The sequence below is a fragment of the Bos javanicus genome, chromosome 19, assembly GCF_032452875.1.
Source record: "Bos javanicus breed banteng chromosome 19, ARS-OSU_banteng_1.0, whole genome shotgun sequence".
Classification (NCBI taxonomy): Eukaryota; Metazoa; Chordata; class Mammalia; order Artiodactyla; family Bovidae; genus Bos; species Bos javanicus.
The window spans coordinates 50561710-50587396 of record NC_083886.1 but is presented as its reverse complement, the minus strand read 5'-3'; the positions used below and the strand labels follow the sequence as shown (position 1 = coordinate 50587396).

At 42.0% G+C, this 25687-nt stretch overlaps 1 protein-coding gene across 16 annotated transcripts in view; it reads left to right on the top strand.

Moving 5' to 3' along the window:
* BPTF (bromodomain PHD finger transcription factor) overlaps positions 1-25687 on the top strand; it is a 133218-nt gene that overhangs the window by 21852 nt on the left and 85679 nt on the right. For all 16 annotated transcript variants that reach the window (XM_061392389.1, XM_061392385.1, XM_061392383.1 and 13 more), the window contains exon 2: positions 19006-19828. In XM_061392389.1, coding sequence (XP_061248373.1) covers positions 19006-19828 — 823 coding nt within the window. The remainder of the gene's footprint in view (positions 1-19005; positions 19829-25687) is intronic.

Sequence of the window (25687 nt, the reverse complement as noted above, 5' to 3'; positions counted from 1 at the left end):
ATTTGAGATTTGTTTTATGACTCAGAATATTGTCTGTTTAGGTGACTGTTCCATATGTACAAGGAAGGAAGATTCTGCTGCTGTTGGGTAGAGTGTTCCTCAAATGTCAATTAGGTCAGGTGTGTTGATACTGTTGTTAAAGTCTTCCATATCCTTGTGGATTTTCCATCTACTTGTTCTGTTGATTACTAAGAGAGGAGTGTTGAAATTTACAAGCATTGTCACAGATTTGTTCTCTGTCTCCTTGCAGTTTTGTATGTTTATACTTCATGTATTTTGTGATTCTGTTGTTAGATTCATAAACATTTAGGGTTGTTTGCCTTCTTGATTATTTGACCTCTTTATTATTATGAAATGACCTTCTTTACTCTGGTAATAGTCTTTGCTTAAAATCTACTGTTTGATATTAATATAACAAATTCAGCTTCACTCTTTTTGAATAGAGAGTTAGCATGGTATATCTTTTTCCACCCTTGTACTTTTAAGTCTACTATGTCATATTTTAAAGGGGTTCCTTGTTTGTTTTTTAATCCAGTCTTATGACAGTGAATTTAGATTATTTACATTAAATATATTTATTTTTTTCTTTTTGGCTGCACTGCAGGGCTTGTGGGATCTTAGTTCCCCAACCAGGGATTGAACACTGGCCCTCGGCAGTGAAAGGGCTGTAGTCCTAACCATTGGACCGTGGCCTGCCAGGGAATTCCCATCTTTTTTCTTTTTCTTTTGGTTCCTCTGTTTCCTCTCTTTCCTGCCTCCTTTTTGCATTAGTTGAATATTGTCCTATTTTAATTTATTAGCTTTTTGGTTATATCTGTGCTACTTTTTTAGTGGTTCCTCTAGGAATTGCAAAATACTTACCTACTTAGTTTTTTATTCCTGTAGGTAAATAAAGTGTCAGAACCACAAAGGTTCACTTATCCTAGTCCCGTCCCCAATGCTGTCACATATATGTCTATAGTTGGCCCTTTTTATTTATGGGGGACTGATTCCCAGGACCCCTGCAGGTAATCAACATCTCCAGATGTCAAGTCCCCTGATAAGGTGGCGCAGTACAGTCGGCCTTCTGTATCAGCCTCTGTTTACACTGAAAGCCCCACTGGACGTTGTGACAGTTTTTCGCTCTCAACCATTATACTATTTCAAAGCGCTTAAGAGTTGAAACTACCTTTTTTTGTTTGTTTTTTAATTTGTTGCTCTTCCTTTGTTCCTGAAAGTCCAGTTTTCACTCTGGTATTATTTCTGTTTGTTTTACTATTTTTACCATTTGTTTTAAAGCAGGATTTCAGGCATCAAATTCTTGTAGTTTTTCTTTATGTGAAATGTTTTAATTTTTCCTGAATTGTTGAAGGGTATTTTTGAAGGTTATAGAATTCTGGGTTGATACTTCTGTAAGCACTTTAAAGCTGTTCCACCCTTTGCAGTTATTTGAATTATTGTTCTCTCGTGCGTATTGTTGTTTTCTATTGCTGTTTGTAGGTTTTCCCTCAGCTGTATGTTCTGGGATCCTTCCATACTATGGCTTGCAGGGGCCCCCTTTGCTTGATCTCCTGGCCAGAAAGATGTGATTTCTTTGTAGTTTCTGTAATTTGAGCCTCCCTTGAGGCAGGGGCCAGAAAGGGCGGGGGGAGTAAAATCACAAACCTGGGGTTTCCCTCTTACTTTTCAGCTCCGGGGGACCCTTTCGTCAGTCTTATGCCCGAAAGACAGGGTTTCTCTGTGTTTTTTTCTGTTCATGTTTCTTGCCACGATCCACTGTGAGCTGCTTCTATTCCAGGAGAAAAAATAGGGAAACAAGCCTCTGCTTGTTGTTGGTTGTTGCTTCCTCTAAGTTTCGACTCTCCTAGCCAGTCCTTGTGCTTTTACCCCACCCCCCACCCCGCCCCCAGCCCCCAGTGCTTTGGTGGTTGCTTCTTCTTTACTCTGTCCAGAGGTTTTAGTTGCAGCTTGGTGGAACCCTTGGCTCTAGTGAGCTTATGCCATCTTGACTTGGCTTTGGGCCACATTCTTCTTAGGAGCTGCATGGTGTTCCCTTGTGCGGAAGTACAATATAATAGTCTTTTTATTTTAGTCAGTTCCTTATTGGTGGATGTTTAAATTATTTACAGCTTCTGGCTGTTGCAAACAGTACCAAAATGAATGTATATGTACATATGTTATATGGTGAATTCTTAGAAAGGGAATTGCTGGATTAAAAAGTATGTATTATTCTGTAATTTTTCATAGATACTTAAACATAGTATGCTTCTGGATTTTACTTGTCATTTTAAAAAAGGATTTATTTATTTTCATGTTTAGCTGCACTGGGTCTTTGCTGATGCTCACGAGCTTTCTCTAGTTGCAGTGAGTGGGGGGGCTTCTCTTTGTTGCAGTGCGTGGGGGGCTTTCTCTAGTTGCGGTGAGTGGGGGGCTTCTCTTCGTTGCAGTGAGTGGGGGGCTTCTCTTCGTTGCAGTGTGTGGGGGGCTTTCTGTAGTTGCTGTGAGTGGGGGCTTCTCTTCGTCACAGTGAGTGGGGGGCTTCTCTTCGTTGCAGTGCGTGGGGGGCTTTCTCTAGTTGCGGTGAGTGGGGGGCTTCTCTTCGTTGCAGTGCGTGGGTGGCTTTCTCTAGTTGCAGTGAGTGGGGGGCTTCTCTTCGTTGCAGTGCGTGGGGGGCTTTCTCTAGTTGCTGTGAGTGAGGGGCTTCTCTTCGTTGCAGTGCGTGGGGGGCTTTCTCTAGTTGCTGTGAGTGGGGGCCTTCTCTTCGTTGCAGTGCGTGGGGGGCTTTCTCTAGTTGCTGTGAGCGAGGGGCTTCTCTTCGTTGCAGTGCGTGGGGGGCTTTCTCTAGTTGCTGTGCGTGGGGGGCTTCGTTGCAGTGGGGGGGCGTCTCATAGTGGTGGCTTCTGTGTTGCAGAGCACAGGCTGTAGGTGTGGGGTCTTCAGTAGTTGCGACGTGTGGGCTCAGGAGTTGTGGCCCAGGGGGCTTAGTTGCCCCACGGCATGTGGGATCCTCCTGGACCACGGATTGAACCAGTGTCCCCTGCATTGCAAGGTGGATTCTTAACCACTGGACCATCAGGGAAGACCTTATTTGCCATTTTTAAAATGTATTTTAAATTTTAGTTTAATAACTATGATTGGCCCATCATTTCTTTTGTGGAAGGGAAGGTGCTTCTCTTTGTTAGGTTTTGGTGTCACTGTTATCCTGGATTTTTTAAAAAGGACTTTTAAAATATTTTCCTTTTCTGCCCTCTGAAATATATTGAAAACCATCTGAGCTGTTCTACGGATAAGAGTTCACTGATATCTTCCTCAGTTTCTCCTATCATTATTGGTTTGTTTTCTGGGTTTTTTTTTTTTTTCCTATTTTTGATTTAGTTTTGGTGTTCAGTAATTCTTTGACAGTTGTCCTTACACTCAGGGTTTAGACTTCATTAGCATCATTTTAATAGCTTCCGTACCTGTGGTGGTTCTCGTATATCATCACCAATTTTATTTATTGTACTCAGTCCCACCTTTAAAAAATTTTTTTAATTGGAAGAAAATTGCTTTAAATGTGTTGGTTTTTGCCGTACAACAACACAGATCAGCCATGATTATACATACATCCGCTCCCTCCCTTCCTCCTACCCCACGACTCTAGGTCGTCACAGAGCACCAGGCTGGGCTCCCTGCGTACTCCCATACCATCTCACCAGCCATCTGTTTTACACAGGGTGGTGTATTTATGCTACCTTCTCCTTTCGTCCCGCTCTTTTCTTCCCTCACTGTGTCCAGAAGTCCATTCGCTCTATCTGCATCTCCGTTCCTTCCCTGCAGTTAGGCTCATCAATACCACTTTTCTAGGTTCCATGTATATGTGTCAGTATACTATGTTTATTTTTCTCTTTCTGACTTACTTCACTCTGTATTAGAGGCTCTAAATTCATCCGCCTCACTGGAACGGACTCAGATTGTTCGTTCTTTGTCATGACCGAGCAGTGTTCCCCTGTCCGTCTGTATCACATCTTCTCTGCCGTTCGCCTGTTGATGCGCATCCAGGTTGCCTCCATGTCCTGCTGTTGGAAGTGTGCTGCTGTGAACACTGGGCGCACATGTCTTTTCCAGTTATGGTTTTCTCAGGTATATGCCCAGTAGTGGGATTGCTGGCTCATAGTTCCCACCTTTTTTTGATGAGGTTAGTTCTGGTTGGGCCCTGTAGATTGCCTCTGACTGTGCGCTTCACTGTTCCACTTCCTCTTTGTGGACACTTGAATTTATGACCGCGTTCACCTTTCAGTCTCCTACATCCGTTAAGGTTCAAAAAAGAAGTGTCTTAAAGGCTCTTGCTACTACTCTGTTTCTGTCTGGTTCTCCTTGGAGTTTTTATAGTTGTGCTTTATGTTGTTTGATTGTGTGATGCCAGTTTATTTGGTTTATTAATTCATGCAGCAGCTAACTCAGGAATCTACCACGGGCCAAGCACTGTCATAAGTACTAGGCCTGACAAGTCCAACAAAAATTGTCCTGGCCATTGTGGCGGTTTCAGTCTAGTGGAGGCATATGTTAATTGAATGAAACTCTTTAAGAGTTGAAAATGTGATAAAATACTATGAGGGAAAAGATTTGAATGAATGAGGAGCTGGCTGCTTGAAGGAGTGGGAGGGAGTATCCTAGACAGAGAGAACAGCTGTGGGGAGGCAGAAAGCTTTGCGAGGTCCAGGAGGCCAGTGTTACTGAAGCCGAAAGGAAGGGAGGGTGGCTGAGGTTGGAGCAGTCGGCAGGGCCCACCTCACGGAGGGCCTTCTGGGTCTCAGGAAGGAGTTTGGATTGTAATCCAAGTACGGTGGGGACCACTGAAAGGCTGAAAGTTGAGGACTGACACAGTTCAGTCATATTTGCTTTTTATTAAGTTGTTCATGACTTCTATATCTTCATTGTAGACTGCATCCTTTATCATTACAAAATGTTTGTTTAATTTAGGGATTTAAAAATTCTGCTTACTATGAACAAAGCTAGTGGAGGTGATGGAATTCCAGTGGAGCTATTTCAAATCCTGAAAGATGATGCTATAAAAGTGCTGCACTCAATATGCCAGCACATTTGGAAAACTCAGCAGTGGCCACAGGACTGGAAAAGGTCAGTTTTCATTCCAATCCCGAAGAAAGGCAATGCCAAAGAATGCTCAAACTACCGCACAATTGCCCTCATCTCACACGCTTGTAAAGTAATGCTCAAAATTCTCCAAGCCAGGCTTCAGCAACACGTGAACTTCAGATGTTCAAGTGGGTTTTAGAAAAGGCAGAGGAACCAGAGATCAAATTGCCAACATCCGCTGGATCATGGAAAAAGCAATAGAGTTCCAGAAAAACATCTATTTCTGTTTTATTGACTATGCCAAAGCCTTTGACTGTGGATCACAATAAACTGGAAAATTCTGAAAGAGATGGGAATACCAGACCAACTGACCTGCCTCTTGAGAAACCTATATGCAGGTCAGGAAGCAACAGTTAGAGCTGGACATGGAACAACAGACTGGTTCCAAATAGGAAAAGGAGTACGTCAAGGCTGTATATTGTCACCCTGTTTATTTAACTTCTATGCAGAGTACATCATGAGAAAGGCTGGACTGGAAGAAGCACAAGCTGGAATCAAGATTGCTGGGAGAAATATTAATAACCTCAGATATGCAGATGACACCACCCTTATGGCAGAAAGTGAAGAGGAACTAAAAAGCCTCTTGATGAAAGTGAAAGAGGAGAGTGGAAAAGTTGGCTTAAAGCTCAACATTCAGAAAACGAAGATCATGGCATCTGGTTCCATCACTTCATGGGAAATAGATGGGGAAAGAGTGGAAACAGTGTCAGACTTTATATTTTGGGGCTCCAAAATCACTGCAGATGGTGATTGCAGCCATGAAATTAGAAGACTCTTACTCCTTGGAAAGTTATGACCAACCTAGATAGCATATTCAAAAGCAGAGACTTTGCCAACAAAGGTCTGTCTAGTCAAGGTTATGGTTTTTCCAGTAGTCACGTATGGATGTCAGAGTTGGACTGTGAAGAAAGTTGAGCGCCAAAGAATTGATGCTTTTGAACTGTGGTGTTGGAGAAGACTCTCGAGAGTCCCTTGGATTGCAAGGAAATCCAACTAGTCCAGTCTAAAGGAGATCAGTCCTGGGTGTTCTTTGGAAGGAATGATGCTAAAGCTGCAACTCCAGTACTTTGGCTACCTCATGCGAAGAGTTGACTCATTGGAAAAGACTCTGATGGTGGGAGGGATTAGGGGCAGGAGGAGAAGGGGACACCAGAGGATGAGATGGCTGGATGGCATCACTGACTCTATGGACGTGAGTCTAGGTGAACTCCGGGAGTTGGTGATGGACAGGGAGGCCTGGCGTGCTGTGATTCATGGGGTCGCAGAGTCGGACACGACTGAGCGACTGAACTGACCTGAAACTTTTATGAACCCTTTTTGTTTTCATTTTCTACCTGGGACATCCTGTTGAAAATAGCTAGTAGGGGGTTGGTTGGAAATAATGTCTCTGGGGTTATGAAGAGAGGTCTGGGTAGAGAAATGCATTTAGAAGTCATTGATATTTGGGTGGTAATTGAGTCCACTGATAATTAAGGGAAAGCAGGAGAATCTGTTGAGGACTAAACTTTGGGGAATTAAGAGAGATGTATGGCAGAGGAACACCAGTCAGGGACAATGAATCGTTTGGCAGAAGGAAGTTTAGAAGGGTGTTGTGGCCAAATATGTCAGATGTTTTCAGAGACAGGCTGGATAAAACAGGTGATACGTTATAGCGCTTTCTGTCTCACCTATCAGTTGATGTTGAGTTTGCAGTTAATTTAATAACCTTATTTAATCTTAGTCTATATTTAGACTATAACATGATGCTTCCTGTTAGCTTATGTATTGAAAAAATTAAAACAAATCATTGAAGCAGTTAAAAGTAAGAAACTGTAGAACATATTTTCTAAACACTACATAATTTCAAATATGCAGAAAAGCTGAAAGAATAGTACAGTGAACACCCAGTATACCTTTCTCTTGAATTCACCAATTTTTTAAAAAACATTTTTGCTATATTTACTTTCTCAGTCTTTTAAATTTTTCTTTTTGCTGAACTGTTTGACAGTAAATTGCAGGCATCATGACATTTCACTTCTAGATTCTGCAGCATACTCAAGACATTTAATTTAACACAGATATAATATTCCATTTCAAATTTTCCTAATTGCCCTTTACTGCTGTTTTGTCTTTTTGTTTATCCAGGATTCATTCAAGGGTCATGTGTTGCTTTTAGCTGACATCTCTTTTGTTCCTTTAATCTAAAGCTGTCCTGTCACTTTTGGAGAGGGAAAGGTTCTTTTGTGACAATGACTTTTTGTTTTTTTTGGCCACATCGTTCAGCTTGTAGGATCTTAGTTCCCTGACCAGGAATCAAACCCAGCCCCTCAGCAGAGGAAGCATGGAGTCCTAACCACTGGGTCACCGGGGAATCCCCAGCAATGACATTTCTTAATTGTCTAGGCCAGTTGTCTTCAGAGCGTCTCACTGTTTGGGTTTATCTGATTGCTTGTTATAGACTCAGTTTAGATGTTTTTGGTGGGAATTCTGTGTAAGTGATGTTGTGTCTTCCTTTGCGCGTCTCAGCAGAAGGCATGTCATCAGTTTGTCCCATTATTGACAATAAGTTTGATCACTTTGTAAAGGTTGAGTCTGCCTTTTAAAGGTTCCTTTCCCTTTGAAAGGAACAGGTAATTTATGAGGTGATATTATGGTGAGAATATCCCATTGCCCATCAGGCTCTCACCCAGTGGTTTTAGCATTCATTCAGGCCTTGCCTGAATCGGTTATTACACTCGTGATTGCATAATGATTTTTTTCTGATTTTTCATTCTTTAATATATTAGCATTTGAAGAGCTCTCCCTTCCTTTCTTTTGAGTGTTACTGTGGACTGAGATTCTTTTTTAATTCATTGTGAAAACTTAAGAGATTTTTATGTCATAATAGTTTTTGTGCCAGATATTTAAGAAGCAAGATTCTTTGGTAATGTTACTTATAACGTTTCTGAACTGTTCTAGAAACGTTTTATTTGGAGAAGAAACTAAAGAGGTATAATACTATGTAAAATTTTTATTTTTCAAAGGCTAAAAGAGATTAGTAAATGAATTCTTCAACTTTTGTTGAAGCCAGAATTTCACCTTTTCTACTATAGTGAAATTTCTTGACTATACAGAAAGTAGCATATTCAGAAATGGTTGAAGAACCATTGAGTTCAGTGGTAAGTCCCACTCCAGTATCCATGGGCAGAGGAGCCTGGTGGGCTACAGTCCATGGGGTTGCAGAGTCGGACCCAACTGAGCTCATAGTGGTGCTGATTTTCAGGGGCTTCCTTGGTGGCTCAGATGGTAAAGGATCCGCCTGCAATGCAGAGACCTGGGTTAGATCCCTGGGTGGGTGAGATCCCCTGGAGAAGAGAATGGCTGCCCACTCCAATATTCTTGTCTGGAGAATCCCATGGACAGAGGAGCCTGGTGGGCTGCTATCCATGGAGTCGCAAAGAGCTGGACACGACTGAACAACTAAGCATACTATGGAAGTAAACTTCTCAAATATAAGAAACTTTCCTCTGAAAATAATTAGAAAATATTTCAGGCATTCAAATAAGTTTGACAAATAAGATAATGTACACTCTTTAACACCCTAGCCAGATTTCGTAAATACTGACATTTGCTCCGTATTTGTTCCAGTTCTGTCTATTTTAAGAGAATATTAGAGGTTAACATTCTCTCTCCTTTTCCCTTCCTTGCTCCTCCAGAGGTATTTATTTTCCTGAAGTTGGTGTGTTTTATACTTGTCCTGTATATGTTTATGGACTTCCCTCGTGGCTCAGACGGTAAAGAGTCTGCCTTCAATGCGGGAGACCTGGGTTTGATCCCTGGGTTGGGAAGATCCCCTGGAGAAGGAACTCCAGTATTCTTGCCTGGAGAATTCCATGGACAGGGAAGCCTGGCAGTTTACAGTCCATGGCGTTGCGAACAGTCGGAGACAACTGAGCAACTTCCACTTTCACTTACGTATGTTTATATGCCATTATTGTTTTATGTTTAAAATTTTTACGTAGATGGTCTTTGGGTGTTTAATTAACTTGCTTGTTTCACTTTTTAAAAAGTATTCATTGTTCGTGTTGATACACCTAGTTCATTTGTTTTTAAATACTATGTAGTATTCCATTATATTTATCCATTTCCTCCTGATGAACATTTAGGTTATTTCCAGTTTTGGGGGTGCTTCTTTAGAGCGCGTATCGTGTACTCTTATCAATTCTTAAATCTATATGTAGGTGTATATTTTTATATGGGTTTCTTTATCTGAGGCTTACATCTTTATTTCAGTTTTGATAGATTCCTTATTTTGCTGGAATTTCACAGAGAATGCTGTTAGTATTTTGCAGTTGTTTTAAAGGGAGGGACTACTGAAATGTGTTTTAGCCTTGTGTTGTTAACCCAGTGGGGTAGGGTTGTGGAGTAGTCCCTAGATACATTTCCAGACCAGGGTTCTCCAAAGAACTTTCTGTGGTGATGGAAATGTTCTGTATATGTACTGTCCAGTCTGGTAAGCCACTAACCATACATGGCTATTAAGCACTTGAAATGATGCCTTTTGTTAAAATTTTTGCTTTAGATGTCCCAACTTTCTAACTCTGTCATTGATCTCCTTTAGCTGCTATTTCTGCCACCTGCACAAAGGACTCTTGTTATTTCTCTTGCCTTTTACCTGAGAGGTTGACTCCAGTGGTTTTTTAACAATAGGGGAGAAAGTCTAATGCAGTAAAGAGCATAAGCTTAAGAGACCGGTGGACTTCTCCTTTACTGTAACTCTTAGTGGCACAGACTGTTACCTTGGACCAGTCATTCAGCCTTTCTACATGCATCTTTAAAAGGAGATGATAATAATAATATCTAGTTCATGGAGTTGATGTGGAGATAATGCATTTAAATGTGTTTATTAGCACAATTCCTCTCTCTGGCGTATAGGAAGCCCTTGTGAAAGCTAGCTGCTCCTATTTTTCCTGTTATTACTAAAATGGGAGATTAGGGAATGGAGACAAAGGAGATTCACCGGAAGAGCACAAACTTGTGAGTAATAATCTTAAAGCTAGATTGAGACACTATTCCAGATCAAAGGGAGATATCCTTGTTACTTTGGACAAATTAGTTTCATAATTTTAAAAAAAGTGTGTGTTAGTTGCTCAGTGGCGTCTAACTCTTTGCAACCCCATGGACAGTAACCTGCCAAGCTCTTCTGTTGATGGAGTTCTCCAGGCACAAATACTGGAGTGATTAGCCATTACCTTCTCCAGGGGATCTTACTGACCCAGAGATCGAACCTGGGTCTCCTGCATTGCAGGCAAGATTCTTTACTGCCTGAGCCACCAGGGGAGCCCAATTTTAAGATGACTAGTAAATAGATTGTTGTTCAGTTGCTAAGTCGTGTCTGACTCTTTGCGACCTCATGGACTATAGCCCACCAGGCTCCTCTGTCCATGGGATTTCCCATGCAAGAATACTGGAGTGAGTTGCAATTTCCTTCTCCAGGGAATTTCCCTGACCCAGGGACTGAACTCCAGTCTCCTGTATTGGCAGGTGACTTCTTTACCACTGAGCCACCTGGGAAGCCCGGTAAACATATTACAGATGATTTATTTTGTTATGCCATTCATGGTTTATGTGTAACATTAGATTAAAGAATGAGACTTGATTAGATACTGAATATTAACTTCTGTTGGAAACAAACTTCACTTACCCAGTACACCAATACTGAGTGTACATCTTTCTTCCCTCAGATAGCAGTTAGAAATAGGGAGACAACATTAACATTTTTTTCCATAGAAGCACATATATATAGAGTTACGGGGTTGAAAAGTCTGAAAATATTGTAAATATCCTTCTTAGTATTAATACAGTAAAAATGTGTAAGCCAAACTGAAACATCTGCAGTGGCATCTGGATTTTAATCTTGGCCTGACTGTACCCCTGAATCTCTGCCCTTTGTAGGTAGTTTTGCTTTTGGGTATCATTTGTTGAACACTTTTTTACAGTAAAACATGGTCTGTGCTCTCAAGAAGTTAACACATGAGCTGAGGACCCGTGAGTAATTGCCTGTAGTATAAACGTGCTCATGCTATAACAGAGAGCTGTACAAAGTGTCAGAGAAGCACCGGGCCCAGAGGCCCAGAAGACGGAAAGGTAACATATGATCAGGGCCTTGAAAAAGGTCTAGGATTTCTCCCAGCTTCAGCAAATGAAGGCAATATCTATTTAAAATGTATAGACAAGTTTTTAAATGAAAACAATGGGAAATTAACAAATACAGATTGTGCCAACAGTGTATATTTAAAAAACCCAGGCGTGTAGAAAAGGACCCCAAGCAATAGTTAACACTTAAGTGTTATTGACCAGTTCTTCCAGAGAGCTCAGAGAAGAGGTGTCCCCAACCCTATCAAGTAAACTTCTATTATGGAATTCAGAGGAGTGGAAAGTGTTGCCTCAGCAACTGCCAGGTTATTTAAATAGTGTACATAAAAACATAATTCTTCTTAAGGTAATAATCTGTCACATGGGCCAGAATCCTTGTTGTTCAGTCAAGAAACTCTCTCCCTTAAGCCAGTCTGTGTTGGAAATACATTGACAGATTCCTGGTCTTTGGTTCCCCTCCCCACTCCACCCCACTCCCCATGTAGACCACTTTCCATCCTTAGCATTTTCTCTTTGTGGTCTTATTAATGTCTTTGATTAGGCTTCAGTTTCCTTTCACACCAGTCCTCTTCTAATCGTGCCTTGGGGCGGCCTCTTAGCTTTCTTGCCTTGAGTTTCCACAAAAGCTCTACTTTTTGCTTGGTAGGGGGAATATCCAATTTCAGTAAAGCCCTAATTTTCAAACTTTACTGCACATGGGAATTATCTGGGGAGAAAGATTAAAAATACAGATTACTGAGCTTCACCCGGGGTTCTGTAAATTTGAGTTGCGTTTTGATACTCTACTCTTAACAGTTTCGGTTCAGTTTAACAGTTTCGGTTCAGTTCAGTTCATTCACTCAGTCGTGTGCAACTCTTTGCGACCCCATGGCTGGCAGCACACCAGGCTTCCCTGTCTATCACCAACTCCCAGAGTTTGCTCAAACTCTTGTCTGTCAATTCGGTGATGCCATCCAACCTTCCCATCTTCTGTCATTCCCTTCTCCTGCCTTCAGTCTTTCCCAGCATCAGGGTCTTTTCCAATGAGTCAGTTCTTCTTGTCAGGGGGCCAAAGTATTGGAACTTTAGCATCAGTCCTTACGATGAATATTCAGGACTGATTTCCTTTAGGATTGACTGGTTTGATCTCCTTGCAGTCCAAGGGACTCTGAAGAGTATTCTCCAACACCGCAGTTCAAAAGCATCAGTTCTTCGGCACTCCGCTTTCTATATGGTCCAACACTCACATCTGTACATGACTACTGGAAAAACCATAAGTCACCTTCGCAAAGAGTCGGACGTGACTGAGCGACTTCACCTTCACCTTCACCTCACTGGAAAAACCATAGCTTTGACTAGAAGGACTTTGTTGTTAAAGTAACATCTCGGCTTTTAAATATGCTGTCTAGGTTTGTCATAGCTTTTCTTCCAAGGAGCAAGTGTCTTTTAATTTCGTGGCCGCAGTCACCCTCTGCAGTGATTTTGGAGTCCCCCAAAATAAATTCTGTCACTGTTTCCATTGTTTCCCCATCTATTTGCCATGAAGTGATGGGACTGGATGCCATGATCTTAGTTTTTTGAATGTTTAGTTTTAAGCCAGCTTTTTCACTCTCCTCTTTCATTTTCATCAAGAGGCTCTTTAGTTCCTCTTCGCTTTCTGCCACAAGGATGGGGTCATCTGCATATCTGAGGTTATTGGTATTTCTCCCAGCAATCTTGATTCCAGCTTGTGCTTCATCCAGCCTAGCATTTTGCATGATGTACTCTGCATAGAAGTTAAGTAAGCAAGGTGACGATATACAGCCTTGACGTACTCTTATCCCAGTTTGGAACCAGTCCGTTGTTCCATGTCTGGTTCTAACTGTTGCTTCCTGACTTGCATACAGATTTCTCAGGAACCAGGTAAGGTGGTCTGGTATTCCCATCTCTTGAAGAATTTTCCGCAGTTTGTTGTGGTCCACACAGTCAAAGGCTTTGGCATAGTCAATGAAACAGAAGTAGATGTTTTTCTGGAACTCTCTTGCTTTTTCAGTGATCCAGTGGATGTTGGCAATTTGATCTCTGGTTTGTCTGCCTTTTCTAAATCCAGCTTGAATATCTGGAAGTTCTCGCTCAGTTCACTCAGTACTATTGAAACCTAGCTTGGAGAATTTTGAGCATTACTTTGCTAGCGTGTGAGATGAGTGCAATTGTGCAATAGTTTGAATATTCTTTGACATTGCCTTTCTTTGGGATTGGAATGAAAATTGACCTTTTCCAGTCCTGTGGCTGCTGAGTTTTCTGAATTTGCTGGCATACTGAGTGCAGCACTTTCACAGCATCATCTTTTAGAATTTGAAATAGCTCAACTGGAATTCCATCACCTCTTCTAGTTTCATTTGAAGTCATGCTTCCTAAGGCCCACTTGATTTCGCACTCCAGGATGTCTGGCTCTAGGTGAGTGATCACACCATCATGGTTGTCTGGGTCTTTAAGATCTTTTTTGTATAGTTCTCCTGTGCTTTCTTTAACAGTGTACCATGTGATTTTGCTGTACTTCTAGTTTTAGGATGGATAGTTTCAAGGCAGCGTCTCAAACTTTATATTTTGGCCACTCTGGACAGCATGCTGTGCTGTGCTCAGTTGTGTCCAAGTCTTTGTGGCCGTGGACTGTAGGCTGCCAGGTCCTCTATCCGTGGGATTTCCCAGGCAAGAATACTGGAGTTGGTTGCCATTTCCTCCTCCAGGAGATCTTCCTGACCTAGGGATCGAATCCACATCTCCTGCGTCTCCTGTCTTGGCAGGTGGATTCTTTACCACTGAGCCACCAGGGAAGCCCCTGTGAGGCAGGCAGGATCCAACTAGGGATGGAACCAGTGCCCCCCTCTGTGGAAGTGCAGAGTCCTAACCACTGGATGTCAGGAAATTCCTGAGAAGTGTTTTTCAGATTGTGGGCTGCATGCAGCATGTTTTAAAAGCAGAAAAAGAATGGAATAGAAGGTATTAAAATGGGATGGAAGAGAAGATATTAGTCTAAGTGAAAGTGAAAGAAAGTGAAAGTCACTCAGTCGTGTCCGACTCTTTGTGACCCCATGGACTGTATAGTCCATGGCATTCTCCAGGCCAGAATGTTGGAGTGGGTAGCTGTTCCCTTCTCCAGGGGATCTTCCCAACCCAGGGATTGAACCCAGGTCTCCCACATTTCAAGTGGTTTCTTTACCAGTTGAGCCACAAGGAAGCCCAAGAATACTGGAGTGGGTACCCTATCCCTTCTCCAGTGGATCTTCCTGAGCCAGGAATCAAACCAGGGTCTCCTGCATTGCAGGTGGATCTTTTACCATCTGAGCTATGAGGAAAGCTAGGAGTAGTGCTTAAAAGACTTTACTTTGGGGCTATATACTAGATTGAGATATAAAATGTATTCTTACTTTGGGTCATGGACAAAAAGTTTGCAGACTGCCTTCTCAAGGTTATGTGTATAGCCTTAACCTGACTCGTACTGACTTGCTCCCCAAAATGGTGGTGCCACTTTAGGGTCCCGAAGATGATATATCAATGTTTCTGTTGTTATCTGTTCTTCTCAAAAGTTTGTTTGGATGGACTTTAAGATTTTTGTCTGTTGATGAGTATGAAACAGTATCTCATTGTGGTTTTACTCTGCCTTTTCCGGATAGCTAGTGAGGTTGACGTTAATCACTTTTTTCTTTAATACAGGAAAATTAATATAATTTATCTGCTAGATATTATATCAGTGTTGCAATGGTAATGAGGATAATCTTCAGTGGTATATTATAAATACATTTCCCTGAAGAGTGGAAATGACTTGACTTGCTAATACTAGTGATTGACAGTTGAGGGGCATAAGTGGTTTAATTTTACGAGTTTTCTCTTTATACACTATGTTCTATGCTTAAACCTGAATCTTTGAATTTGGCATAATGACCTTATATTTGTATTCATACAAGACCATCAGTAGCCATTATTATTAGCATCATTTTATTGATTTGAATATTAATATTTTTATGTATTTGCATCGATAACCTGCCCAGTATTTTTCTTAAAATATTATAGTAAAAATGTATGCATATGATGTTGAAGACTCTAAAAGGATAAAAAAAACTGGCCTTTCTTCCTTCCTTTCCTCCATTTCTCCTCCCCAGGAGCAACTATGAAAAAGAGCCTTATATGACCTCTTAGATGGATATACTATATTGCTCTTCCCTCCCTTTTTTTGTTTGTTTCTAATTTCTTTTCTCAAATGACATTCTCTCATCATTTTGTAGCTGGCTTTTTCTTCTACTTAATAACATATCTTCAAGATTTTTTATTTCAACCCATATGAATATTACCTTATTCTTTTCAACTGCTATATTGGATGCTATTATCTACATGCATTGTAATTTATGATTTAAGTATTGATGTATATTTAGGTTAAACGAAAAAACCCACAAAATACACACAAACTGTTGCGTTAAGTATTTTGTAATTATTTAAGTGCATGTGTCTGTTTATCTGTAGAATAACTTCTAGGAGGTGGAATTGCTGGGTCAAAGGGCTATGCCTTCAGGTAGATTTTTGCCAAATTGCCTTCTTAACAATTGAACTTATTTAAACTCTCCCAATAATACTTCAGAATGAACTGACCAGTATTTAATGTTAACTTTGAAAAGTGCTCACATTGTTAAGTATGTATATAGTCGTAGTTTGAATAGACCCTATTTTGTGGTTTCCAGCTAGATACTGGAGTGTAGAATTTGTGAGCCTTTTTTTGCCTTTCTCCTCTTACCTCTAAAGCTAATAGAAACCAGACATACTTTAGCTTAAGATAAAGCTAAATGAACTGTTAAATCAGAATACAGTGGTTATCCAAAATCTTGTAGAATCTGTGAAAGCTGATCCTTCAAAATTAGATGTTGGACAGTGTTTCTGTTACTGTCTAATTTACTACAGAAGAGTACTATCAACAGTCTTTTTTAGGAAAAAACATTAACTGCTCTCATTGATAGTCTTTAAATAGCAATTTTCTGAGTTTCTCATTATAAAAGATTGATATACTGTGTTAAATACTGTTTTAATCAGTTGCCTTTTTTTTTGCAAGTGACAGAAAACCAACAGGTTCACTTTAAGCAAGCGACTTGCTTCAAGTCACACTTGGTTTGTGTGACTGGGAAGTTTGAGTGACAGCTTCTGCCGGTACTTTTCTCCCACTCCTGCTTCTTCTGTTTTCTTGTCTTTGTTCCCTTCTTCCACAAGGGAGGTAAAGGTGGGTTGGCCCCAGACCACCTCTGGCCACCATCTTGGAAAGAACGAGCTTCAGAGCACTTCTCACTCAGCATCTGAATATAAAACCTCAGGCAGGACTCTAGCTGGCCCGCAGTGCCAACGACCGGGAGAAGGAATACTGTGTGTGGGGACCCCATCAGAATCAGGTGGTGTAGGGGGGAGGTAAGTCTCTAAAGAGAGTGATGCTGGCAAATGCTGCCAGTAAAAGAAGCATGCCAAATCTTTCTTAGGTCTAAGAGGTGGGTGTTCAGCTGCAGAGGTGGAATAGATACCATGAACAGGTAAATTATAAGGTAACAAATGGCTCAGAGAGGCGACAAGAATTCAGAAGAGTTTGGGGGAATTAGTCTTTTGCAGGAAATGGTACCAGAGTCAAATGTTACGGTGGCCATGTTATATTCCACACCACTTGATTTCTTGCTTCATAAGGTCACTTTTATCCATCTTTTTCTTTGTTCTCACAGCCAGACTCTGAATCCAGGTCTTTATTTTCTTGGTAGTTGCAGATGCCCTGTCTCTGATCTGTTCCCCTTGTCCTTTTCATTGTACACACTGAAACCAGAGAAGACTTTCTAGAACACTCTTCTCATGTCCCTGCCCTGCTCAGAAAGCCTGTAACAACCTTCATTACTGCCTGAATAAAGTGCTGTGCAAATGCCTACACCTAACATTTAAGGATCCCTGTGTTCTGGTCCTCGAACTACTTTTGCAACCTTTGCTTCTGCAATCCTTTGCTTGGACTCTGTTTGACATCATTTTACATAAACAGCCGAGAGGAACACAGGCACTATCTCTATAAGCAGGTTTGACTTGTATTTCTTCTCTTGGATTTGAGGGATTCCTCTAGGCTCAGTCTTCGCTGTAATCCCTTTCAGCTTTCTCTTATTTATACTTATGCAGCTGAGACCCAAATAATTTCCAGAAGACAGTGAAATGGACTGGATTACCATCATGATGCTTATCACTAATATGATGATTCCGTGATTTAGTTGAATCTGTGAAAATTGCATCTTTGTAGTAGATGAAAATTTGCTGAGATGAAGGAGGTTTCTTTACTTACTACGTAGGGCGGGTGCTCAGTCACTAAAAGTTGTGTCTAACTCTTTGCAACCCCATGAACTGTAGCCTGTCAGGCTCCTCCGTCCATGGGATTTCCCAGGCAAGAATACTGGAGCGGGTTGCCATTTCCTCCTCTAGGGGATCTTCCCGACCCAGGGATCGAACCTGCATCTTCTACTTGGCAGGTGGATTCTTTACCACTGAGCCACCAGGGAAACCCCTTACTATGTAGGCTCACCTGTGAAGTCTGGCCTAGGGTGATCCCTTGACCCTTTTTCTACAGAAAGTAATGGATATAGTCTTATTTGGAAAATCTTTCCAGTGAATGAATATGGGGAGTAGTGCCTTGTATAAAAGCTCTTGGCCTCTTATATCCTTTAGTATACTTTCTTCTCCTGGTGTCCTGTACCCTTTTAGTTTGTACCTAATGAGAGTTAGCTGGACCTGAGGAGAGCTTAGGAATGGGGAACAGAAGAGGCAATCAAGAGGTGGCCAGCAACCCAAAGCCATGGTTACCATAAAGCTTAATTGTGAAAAATGAATTCAGTGTTAACTGATCTTGATAAAATTAATCCTTATATTTAAAAATACATTTCTTGTTCTGTAAACATCATTGGAGAGTGTAATAATAGTAATGCAGGCATAGCATTTTAAGAGAAACTTGTTTCTTCCCACAAATTTTCTTATTAAAATACTTCATAGACTTTTTCAGAGGATTGACTAAATATGCATGCTTGTTATAAACTAAGCTCTCAAATGATATATATTGGTATATTTATTTACATCCATGGGTATTCCTAGGCTGGACATCGCAGCTCATCAGTTGGCAAACAGGCACCTGCTGTTGATGAATTTATGCTGACAAATTAGAGCCTGTTGTCTGTTTCTTAAGAGAACCCCCGACCTCATTTTCTCCCAGTATTGGAACCTTGCTTGCCTTCTCTCTTCCTTCTTCCTTTCTGTCTCAGCCCTAACCTTGAGCGTCACCGTGGCACTCAGGAAGAACTTCTGGCCAAGGAAAGGGCTGCGGCACCAGTGGCCTTCCTGTCTGGTTGCTGAGAGCCGTTTCTTAGTGCAGCGGGGCACCGTGCTGCGCCTGTTCTCTTGGAGATATCTTTTTTTCACTTACATTCTCGTCAGGTCTTTCACAAATACACTGTTAACTTTTTTTTTATTGTGGTTACCTGTAAACCAGTTATCCCCTCTAGGTAATTGAGAACTGAATATAATTGCAATATGTTTTTGTACTTCTAGTTTGGGATATAATGGGAAAACTTTGCATTTAGATTTTCTACAGACTTAAAGATCAGAGGTAAATCATTGCATCTTGGTGTTCTTTGAACTTGACAGTTATTAGAAAAATAGAAGTATGACATGTCTCTTTTCGGAGATATACATCCAAACAGGAAAAACGGGAAAACCCGTAGTTTGTGGAGGTTGAGGTGTTGATTTGTAACTATACCATTTCTTTCTTTACAGGTAGGCGAAAACCAAGAGTACATCGGCCTCGCTCTCCAATATTGGAAGAAAAAGACATCCCGCCCCTTGAATTTCCCAAGTCCTCTGAGGATTTAATGGTGCCTAACGAGCATATAATGAATGTTATTGCCATTTATGAGGTACTGCGGAACTTTGGCACGGTTCTAAGGTTATCTCCTTTTCGCTTCGAGGACTTCTGTGCGGCTCTGGTGAGTCAAGAGCAGTGCACACTTATGGCAGAGATGCACGTTGTGCTTTTGAAAGCAGTCTTGCGTGAGGAAGACACTTCCAATACTACCTTTGGGCCTGCCGATCTGAAAGACAGCGTGAATTCCACGCTGTATTTCATTGATGGCATGACGTGGCCAGAGGTGCTGCGGGTGTACTGTGAGAGTGACAAGGAGTACCATCACGTTCTTCCTTACCAGGAAGCGGAGGACTACCCTTACGGACCAGTGGAGAACAAAATCAAGGTTCTGCAGTTCCTAGTGGATCAGTTTCTCACCACCAACATCGCCCGTGAGGAGCTGATGTCTGAAGGGGTGATCCAGTACGACGACCACTGTCGGGTCTGTCACAAACTCGGGGATTTGCTTTGCTGCGAGACCTGCTCGGCGGTGTACCATTTGGAATGCGTGAAGCCGCCGCTCGAGGAGGTGCCGGAGGATGAGTGGCAGTGTGAAGTCTGTGTAGCACATAAGGTGCCTGGTGTGACTGACTGCGTTGCTGAAATCCAAAAAAACAAACCCTATATTCGACACGAACCTATCGGATATGACAGAAGTCGGAGGAAATACTGGTTCTTAAACCGGAGACTCATAATGTGAGTAAATCTGGTCTTAGACTTTTTTGTGTGTGTATTTAAAATTAAGCCAGCTTCCTTCATGATTGGTGTAGCAGAGCTGTGCTGCCGATGTGATATAAAGTTTTGTGATTTAATACGGAGTTGTATGCGTGCGTGCTAAGTCGCTTCAGTATTGTCCAACGTTTTGCAACCCAGTGGACTGTAGCCTGCCAGGATCCTCTGTCCATGGGATTCTCCAGGCAAGAATACTGGAGTGGATTGCCATGTCCTTCTCCAGGGGATCTTCTCCACCCAGGGATCAAACCTGTGTGTCCTACGTCTCCTATATTGGCAGGTTGATTCTTTACCACTAGCACCATCTGGGAAGCCCAGTGAGTTGTATAGTTTAATAACTGCTAACTTGAAGGAATATGTGCATTAAAACAAGTTTTTACAATTGTAAGGACAGAAGGGTAGATGAGAAAAAGCAAAGTACACACCATTGTATTCAATACCTAGGATGGAAAAATTAATTACTTAAAATTACTTAAAGACATTAATTACTAGATGGAAGACCACATGCCACTGTGGGCCCTTCGCCCATTAGATTCCCTGCGCCGCCCCCCGGGATAGGCTCCATCCTCACTTTAGCGTTAGGATTTTCTTGCTTCTCTTTTTAGTTTTGCTGTATCTGTACGTGAAATGGAGCAGCAAGAACAGACCGGCTGTCTCAGGAAAGATCGGTGCGGTCACACTGATTGCAACCTCCCGGAAGATAAACCCAGCAAACTCATGGTCATAGTCTTGGCTTGTGCTTTCCCGAGGGTTTTCAAGAGATTGCTTCCAGGCAGGGCGGGGGGAAGAGTGGGGGAAAGTCTGGGGAAGCAGAGGGTTGAGCTCAGTGGGGGTGATGGACAGGTTTGCAGTGTGGACTTGGCTTTGGACAGCCTGTAGAGGTATGGTCAGAGAGAGCGGGCTGCTTTGTAGTTTCAGCTTCTAAAGTTTTCAGAGCCTTCTTCAAGCTCTCAGAACTAGGTCAAAGCAGAAAATTTGTCGTGGGATGAAATGAAAGAGAGGAGAGGAGAGAGGAAACTTCATCAGCATAAGGCCAGACCGGGCCAGGTAGAGAGGAGGAGCTTAGCCAGGCCCACCCTTAGTTTTTAAAAGTGAGCGAATTTCAGAGTTTTGTGCCATTGTCGTCTTGCAGTGTTGCTGCTGAGAAATCTGAACCCATTCATTGATTCTTTGTGTCTAACCAGTTTGGAGTTACCTGGAAGCTTAATGACCCTCCCCTTTGCCTTGGTGTCTCCTGCAGCTGCAGAGTGACGCGGCCTCACGTGGGTCTGTTCTGTCCATTGTGTGTGGTGGGCACTTTCAGGCTGACGGTGGAGTCAGTTCCGAGAGCTTCCCTTGAGGACTTCCTCCTCTCCTATTCCCTGTTTCATTTTTCTTGAACTGTTGTTTTAGTGAATGTTGGACTTCCTGTTTTGGCCTTCTGATTTTATCTTTTCTCTCCAGTTTTCCTCTGTGTCTTCTTTGCAGTGTGTGGGTGTGTGTGTGCACGCATGCGTGTTGCTCAGTGTGTGTATGTGTTGCTCAGTTTTTCTGGAAGATTTTTCTGAAGATTGGTCTTCAAGCCCTAGTACTTATTTTTCCTTTCCTATCATATTTTTATTTTTTAAGAGCTCTTTTGTTCTTAAAATCATCCTCGTTTTTTAAAAATAACATGAAATCCTGGTCTTTTATTTTCTGGAAATAAAAATTTCTCTTACTTTTGAAGAAATTTTTGATCGTTCTTCATATATTTTTCCCCTCTGTGCGTGGTCTCTGTTTCTTCTAGTCTGCTTCTCCCTGCTGTTTGTTTCTTCCATCCTTAGATGTCTGTTAATCTTTAGTTTTTGCTCTTGATTCATTAACATTGTAGGATTCTACAGCTGATTGGAAGTTCTGAGCAAGTGGGTAGGCTGTGTCAATTTTGAGCTTAACCTTTAGGTGATTTTTCTTCATCTTTGCTCTTGGTGATCCCCAGTGTCACTCACTATCTTTAGCCCTCCTCTTGAGCTTGTCAGGTGGTCCAGAGAGGCCTTTTGCGTGTCCTGCGTGGAGTGGAGCGTGAGGGTCTGGCTGGCTGGGTGGAGACGTGGGCTGCATTTACCATGCACGGCACATTTACTGTGTGCTTTGCTTTTTGTTCAGCCGCTCAGTTGTATCTGATTCTTTGCGACCACGTGGACTGCAGCACGCCAGGCGTCCCTGTCCTTCACTATCTCCTGGAGTTTGCTCAGACTCATATCCATTAAGTTGATGATGCCATCCAATCATCATCCTCTGTTGCCCCCTTTTCCTCCTGCCCTCAATCATTCCCAGCATCAGGGTCTTTTTCCAGTGAGTTGGCTCTTTGCATCAGGTGGCCAAAGTATTGGAGCTTTAGCATCAGTGCTTCCAATGAATATTCCGGGTTGATTTCCTTTAGTATTGACTGGTTGGATCTCCTTGCAGCCCAAGGGACTCTCAAGGGACTCCCAAGGGACTTCTCCATACCGTGTGCACAGCCACTCGGTTCCTTGGTTTTCTGTACGGTACCTTTGTTCCCGGTGTCCCCCGGTCCGGAGAACCTCACTTTTACCTCCTGTAGTAATTAAGCCTTTAGTGGCTTAAAGTGGGTAGGTAAGTGGTCTCTAGATCTGCTCCTGAAGCAGCTGTCAAGCCCTTCTCTGTTGTCGATACTCCCTCCGCATTTCAGTGTCTTCTGAGGATTGTGATTGCTGGGTCTCAGCTCCACCCTTTATATTTCAGGTTGCACTTTCTTGGCTCTGTTAAAGGCAGTTATCACTTGTCCATTTGCTTTCCTGCTTCCAGTTTTTGTTGTTGTTATTTTTATTTTCTCTAATCTTTTGTTTTTAAAATTTTTTTTGGAGTATAGTTGATTAACAGTTTCATGTTAGTTTCAGGTGTACCACAAAGTGAATCAGTTACACGCATACAGATACCTGCTTTTTTAAAAGTTCTTTTCCCATATATGCCATTACAGAGTATTGAGTAGAGTTCCCTTTGCTCTACTGCGGGTCCTTATTAGTTAGCTGCTGTGTGTATAGCAGTGTACATACGTCAGTCCCAGTCTCCAGTTTACCCCCTCACGGTTGCCCACTGGTAACCACGCATTTGTTTTCTCCATCTGTAGTGCTGCTTCTGTTTCATAGACCAGTTCATTTGTACCCTTTATTTAGATTCCATATGTAAGCGATATCATATGGTGTTTGTTGTTCTCTGACTTACTTCACTTAGCTTAAGAGTCTCTGGTTCCACCCATGTTGCTGCAAAATGGCATATTTCGTTCTTTTTAGAAAAATATGTATTTATTTGGTTGTGTCAGGTCTTAGTTGCAGCAGTTGGGATCTTCATTACATCACGTGGGATCTTTTGTTGTGGCCCATAGGCTCAGTAGCTCTGAGGCATGTGGGATTTTAGTTCCCTGACCAGGGATCAAACCCACGTCCTCTGCATTGCAAGAGAGATTCTTAACCACCGGACTACCAGGGAGGTCCTTACTTCATTTTTTTTTAATGGCTGAGTAATATTCCATTGTATGTATGTGCCTCATCTTCTTTATCCATTCTTCTGTGAATGGGCATCTAGATTACTTCTTTTGTCCTGGCAGTTCAGTGCTGCGGTGAACACGAGGGTGCGTGTATGTTTTTGAATTATGATTATCTAGTTTCTTTATTCTTTTATGTTTAGATCTTTTTTTAAAAATGCAGACACACTTTATAATTTTATTTATTTATTTGGCTGTGCTGGGTCTTCGTTGGTGCACGGGCTTTTCTCTAGTTGCAGCAAGCAGGGGTTGCTCTCTAGTTGCCGTGTGCGGGCTTCTCATTGCCGTGGCTTCTTTTGTTGTGGGTGCACGGGCTTCAGTAGCTGCTGTTCCCAGGCTCTAGATCACAGGCTCAATCATTGTGGCCCATGCATTTAGTTACTTTGAGGCATGTAAGATCCTCCAGGACCAGGGATCAAACCTGTGTCTCCTACACTAGCAAGCCAGTTCTTTACACTGAGCCACCAGAGAAGTACTCTAAGTGTACATCTTTAAAAATATTTCTTTAGCAGTTTTAAGAGGGTTTCAAGGGCCTTCCCTGGCGGCTCAGATGGTAAGAATCTGCCTGCAACACAGGAGACCTGGGTTCAGTCCCTGGGTTGGGAAGATCCCCTGGAGGACGGCATGGCAACCCGCTCCAGCGTTCTTGCCTGGAGAATCCCGTGGACTAAGGTGCCTGGTGGGCCACAATCCATGGGGTCACAAAGAGACACGGCTGAGCGGCTCAGCACAGCACCCAGCAAGAGGGTTTCAAGGGACAGGGAATGAGACCTGCGGATTCAGTCTGTTCCTTAATCCAGACACTGATGTGAGACACAGTGTATTATGTTTTTAAATGTTATTTTGTGTTTTTTGGGTCTATCAGTTATATTAAATTTTCACATAATTTTCTTTTTTTGCCCCTGTACCTCCCACATATCTGGTTGTGGTGTTTATTGTTCCATCTTTCTCACATTATGCTATGGAAATGGTAGCATGGAAGCTCGTGTCAGCGAGGTCATTACACATGGAGAGGTAGCTGTAACCACATTCTGGTGTGAGGTTTAATGCGGTCTTTCGCTCTAAATGGAGAGTCAGTGACTGCCTGTCAGGGAGCCTGGTGCTTGTACCCTCTAGACAGCACGCGGCACAGCAGTTAACGGCCCATTCCCCCAGTCTCCTGTGCCTTCCCATAGGGCTCAGGGTCCTCAGGATTGCTGTGAACAAGTCAGGAAGGAAGTAAGGGGTGCTTATCCTGTGCTCCTCTTCTCCCGTTGCTCTGTTGTCTTCCCCGTCCTGCCCTCGTTGTTTGTTTCCATCCCTCCACGTGACATGTGGGATTTTAGTTTTCTGACCCAGGGGGAACCCTTGCGCCTTACAGCAGAAGCTCGGAATCCTAACCATTGGACCAGCAGGGGATTCCCTGGGATGGTTATTAATTTATGTATTATAAAATTCTGTTGTTATAGCTGTACAATTCAATAATTTTAGTAAATTAACACTGAAAGCCACACATCCCAGGAAACATTTCCTTCTGAGACAAATCCACATGGTTGGTCATTCTACATTTCAGTCATCCTGAATGAAAGTTTTCTCGTATCTGTCCACAGTTAATCTCACGCCCATTCTCAGCCTTAGAAAATCACTCCTCTGCTGTTTGTATAAATTTGCCTTTTCTAAACATTTCATATAAAAAATATATAATGATGTTTTTCTTCTCAGTTCTTCCACTTAGAATAATGTGTGCGTTCAGTTTTCTAATAAGCATTTACAAATATATTTTTAAAATTAATCCTCACAACAATCCAATAATGTAGGTACTGTTCTTGTCTGCATTTCATAGATGAAAAACTAAAACTCAAGAGAAGTTAAATAAGTTGCTCTTGGACTTGCCCGAAACTCTGTGGCTATTAGGAAGTATGACCTTAAAAAAAAACTTTTTTTTTTCCCCCAGGACCTATTTTTAAGACTCTTCTTCTTTCTTGTTTCTTTTTTTTTTTTGGCCACACCATGTGGTTTGCAGGATCTTAATTCCCTGACCAGGGATTGAATCCGGGCTATGGCAGTGAGAGTCCTAAGCACTGGACCGCCAGGAAGGTCCCAAGAATATTTTCAGTAACTAACTCTATACTGTAGCCTAGTTTCTAAGCCTCATCTTGAGAAGTCTGCAACTTGTGTTGTTTTAGTTGTTAAAAGTGGTGCTTAAAGAAAAATACTGTAATGGTTTTGGCTCTGTGGAGACTGGATTTTTCTGAGATCTTATAAATTTGAAACAAAGGCATTTTTAGAAAATACGACGTTAAGTGGTGTTACAAAAAAGTTGT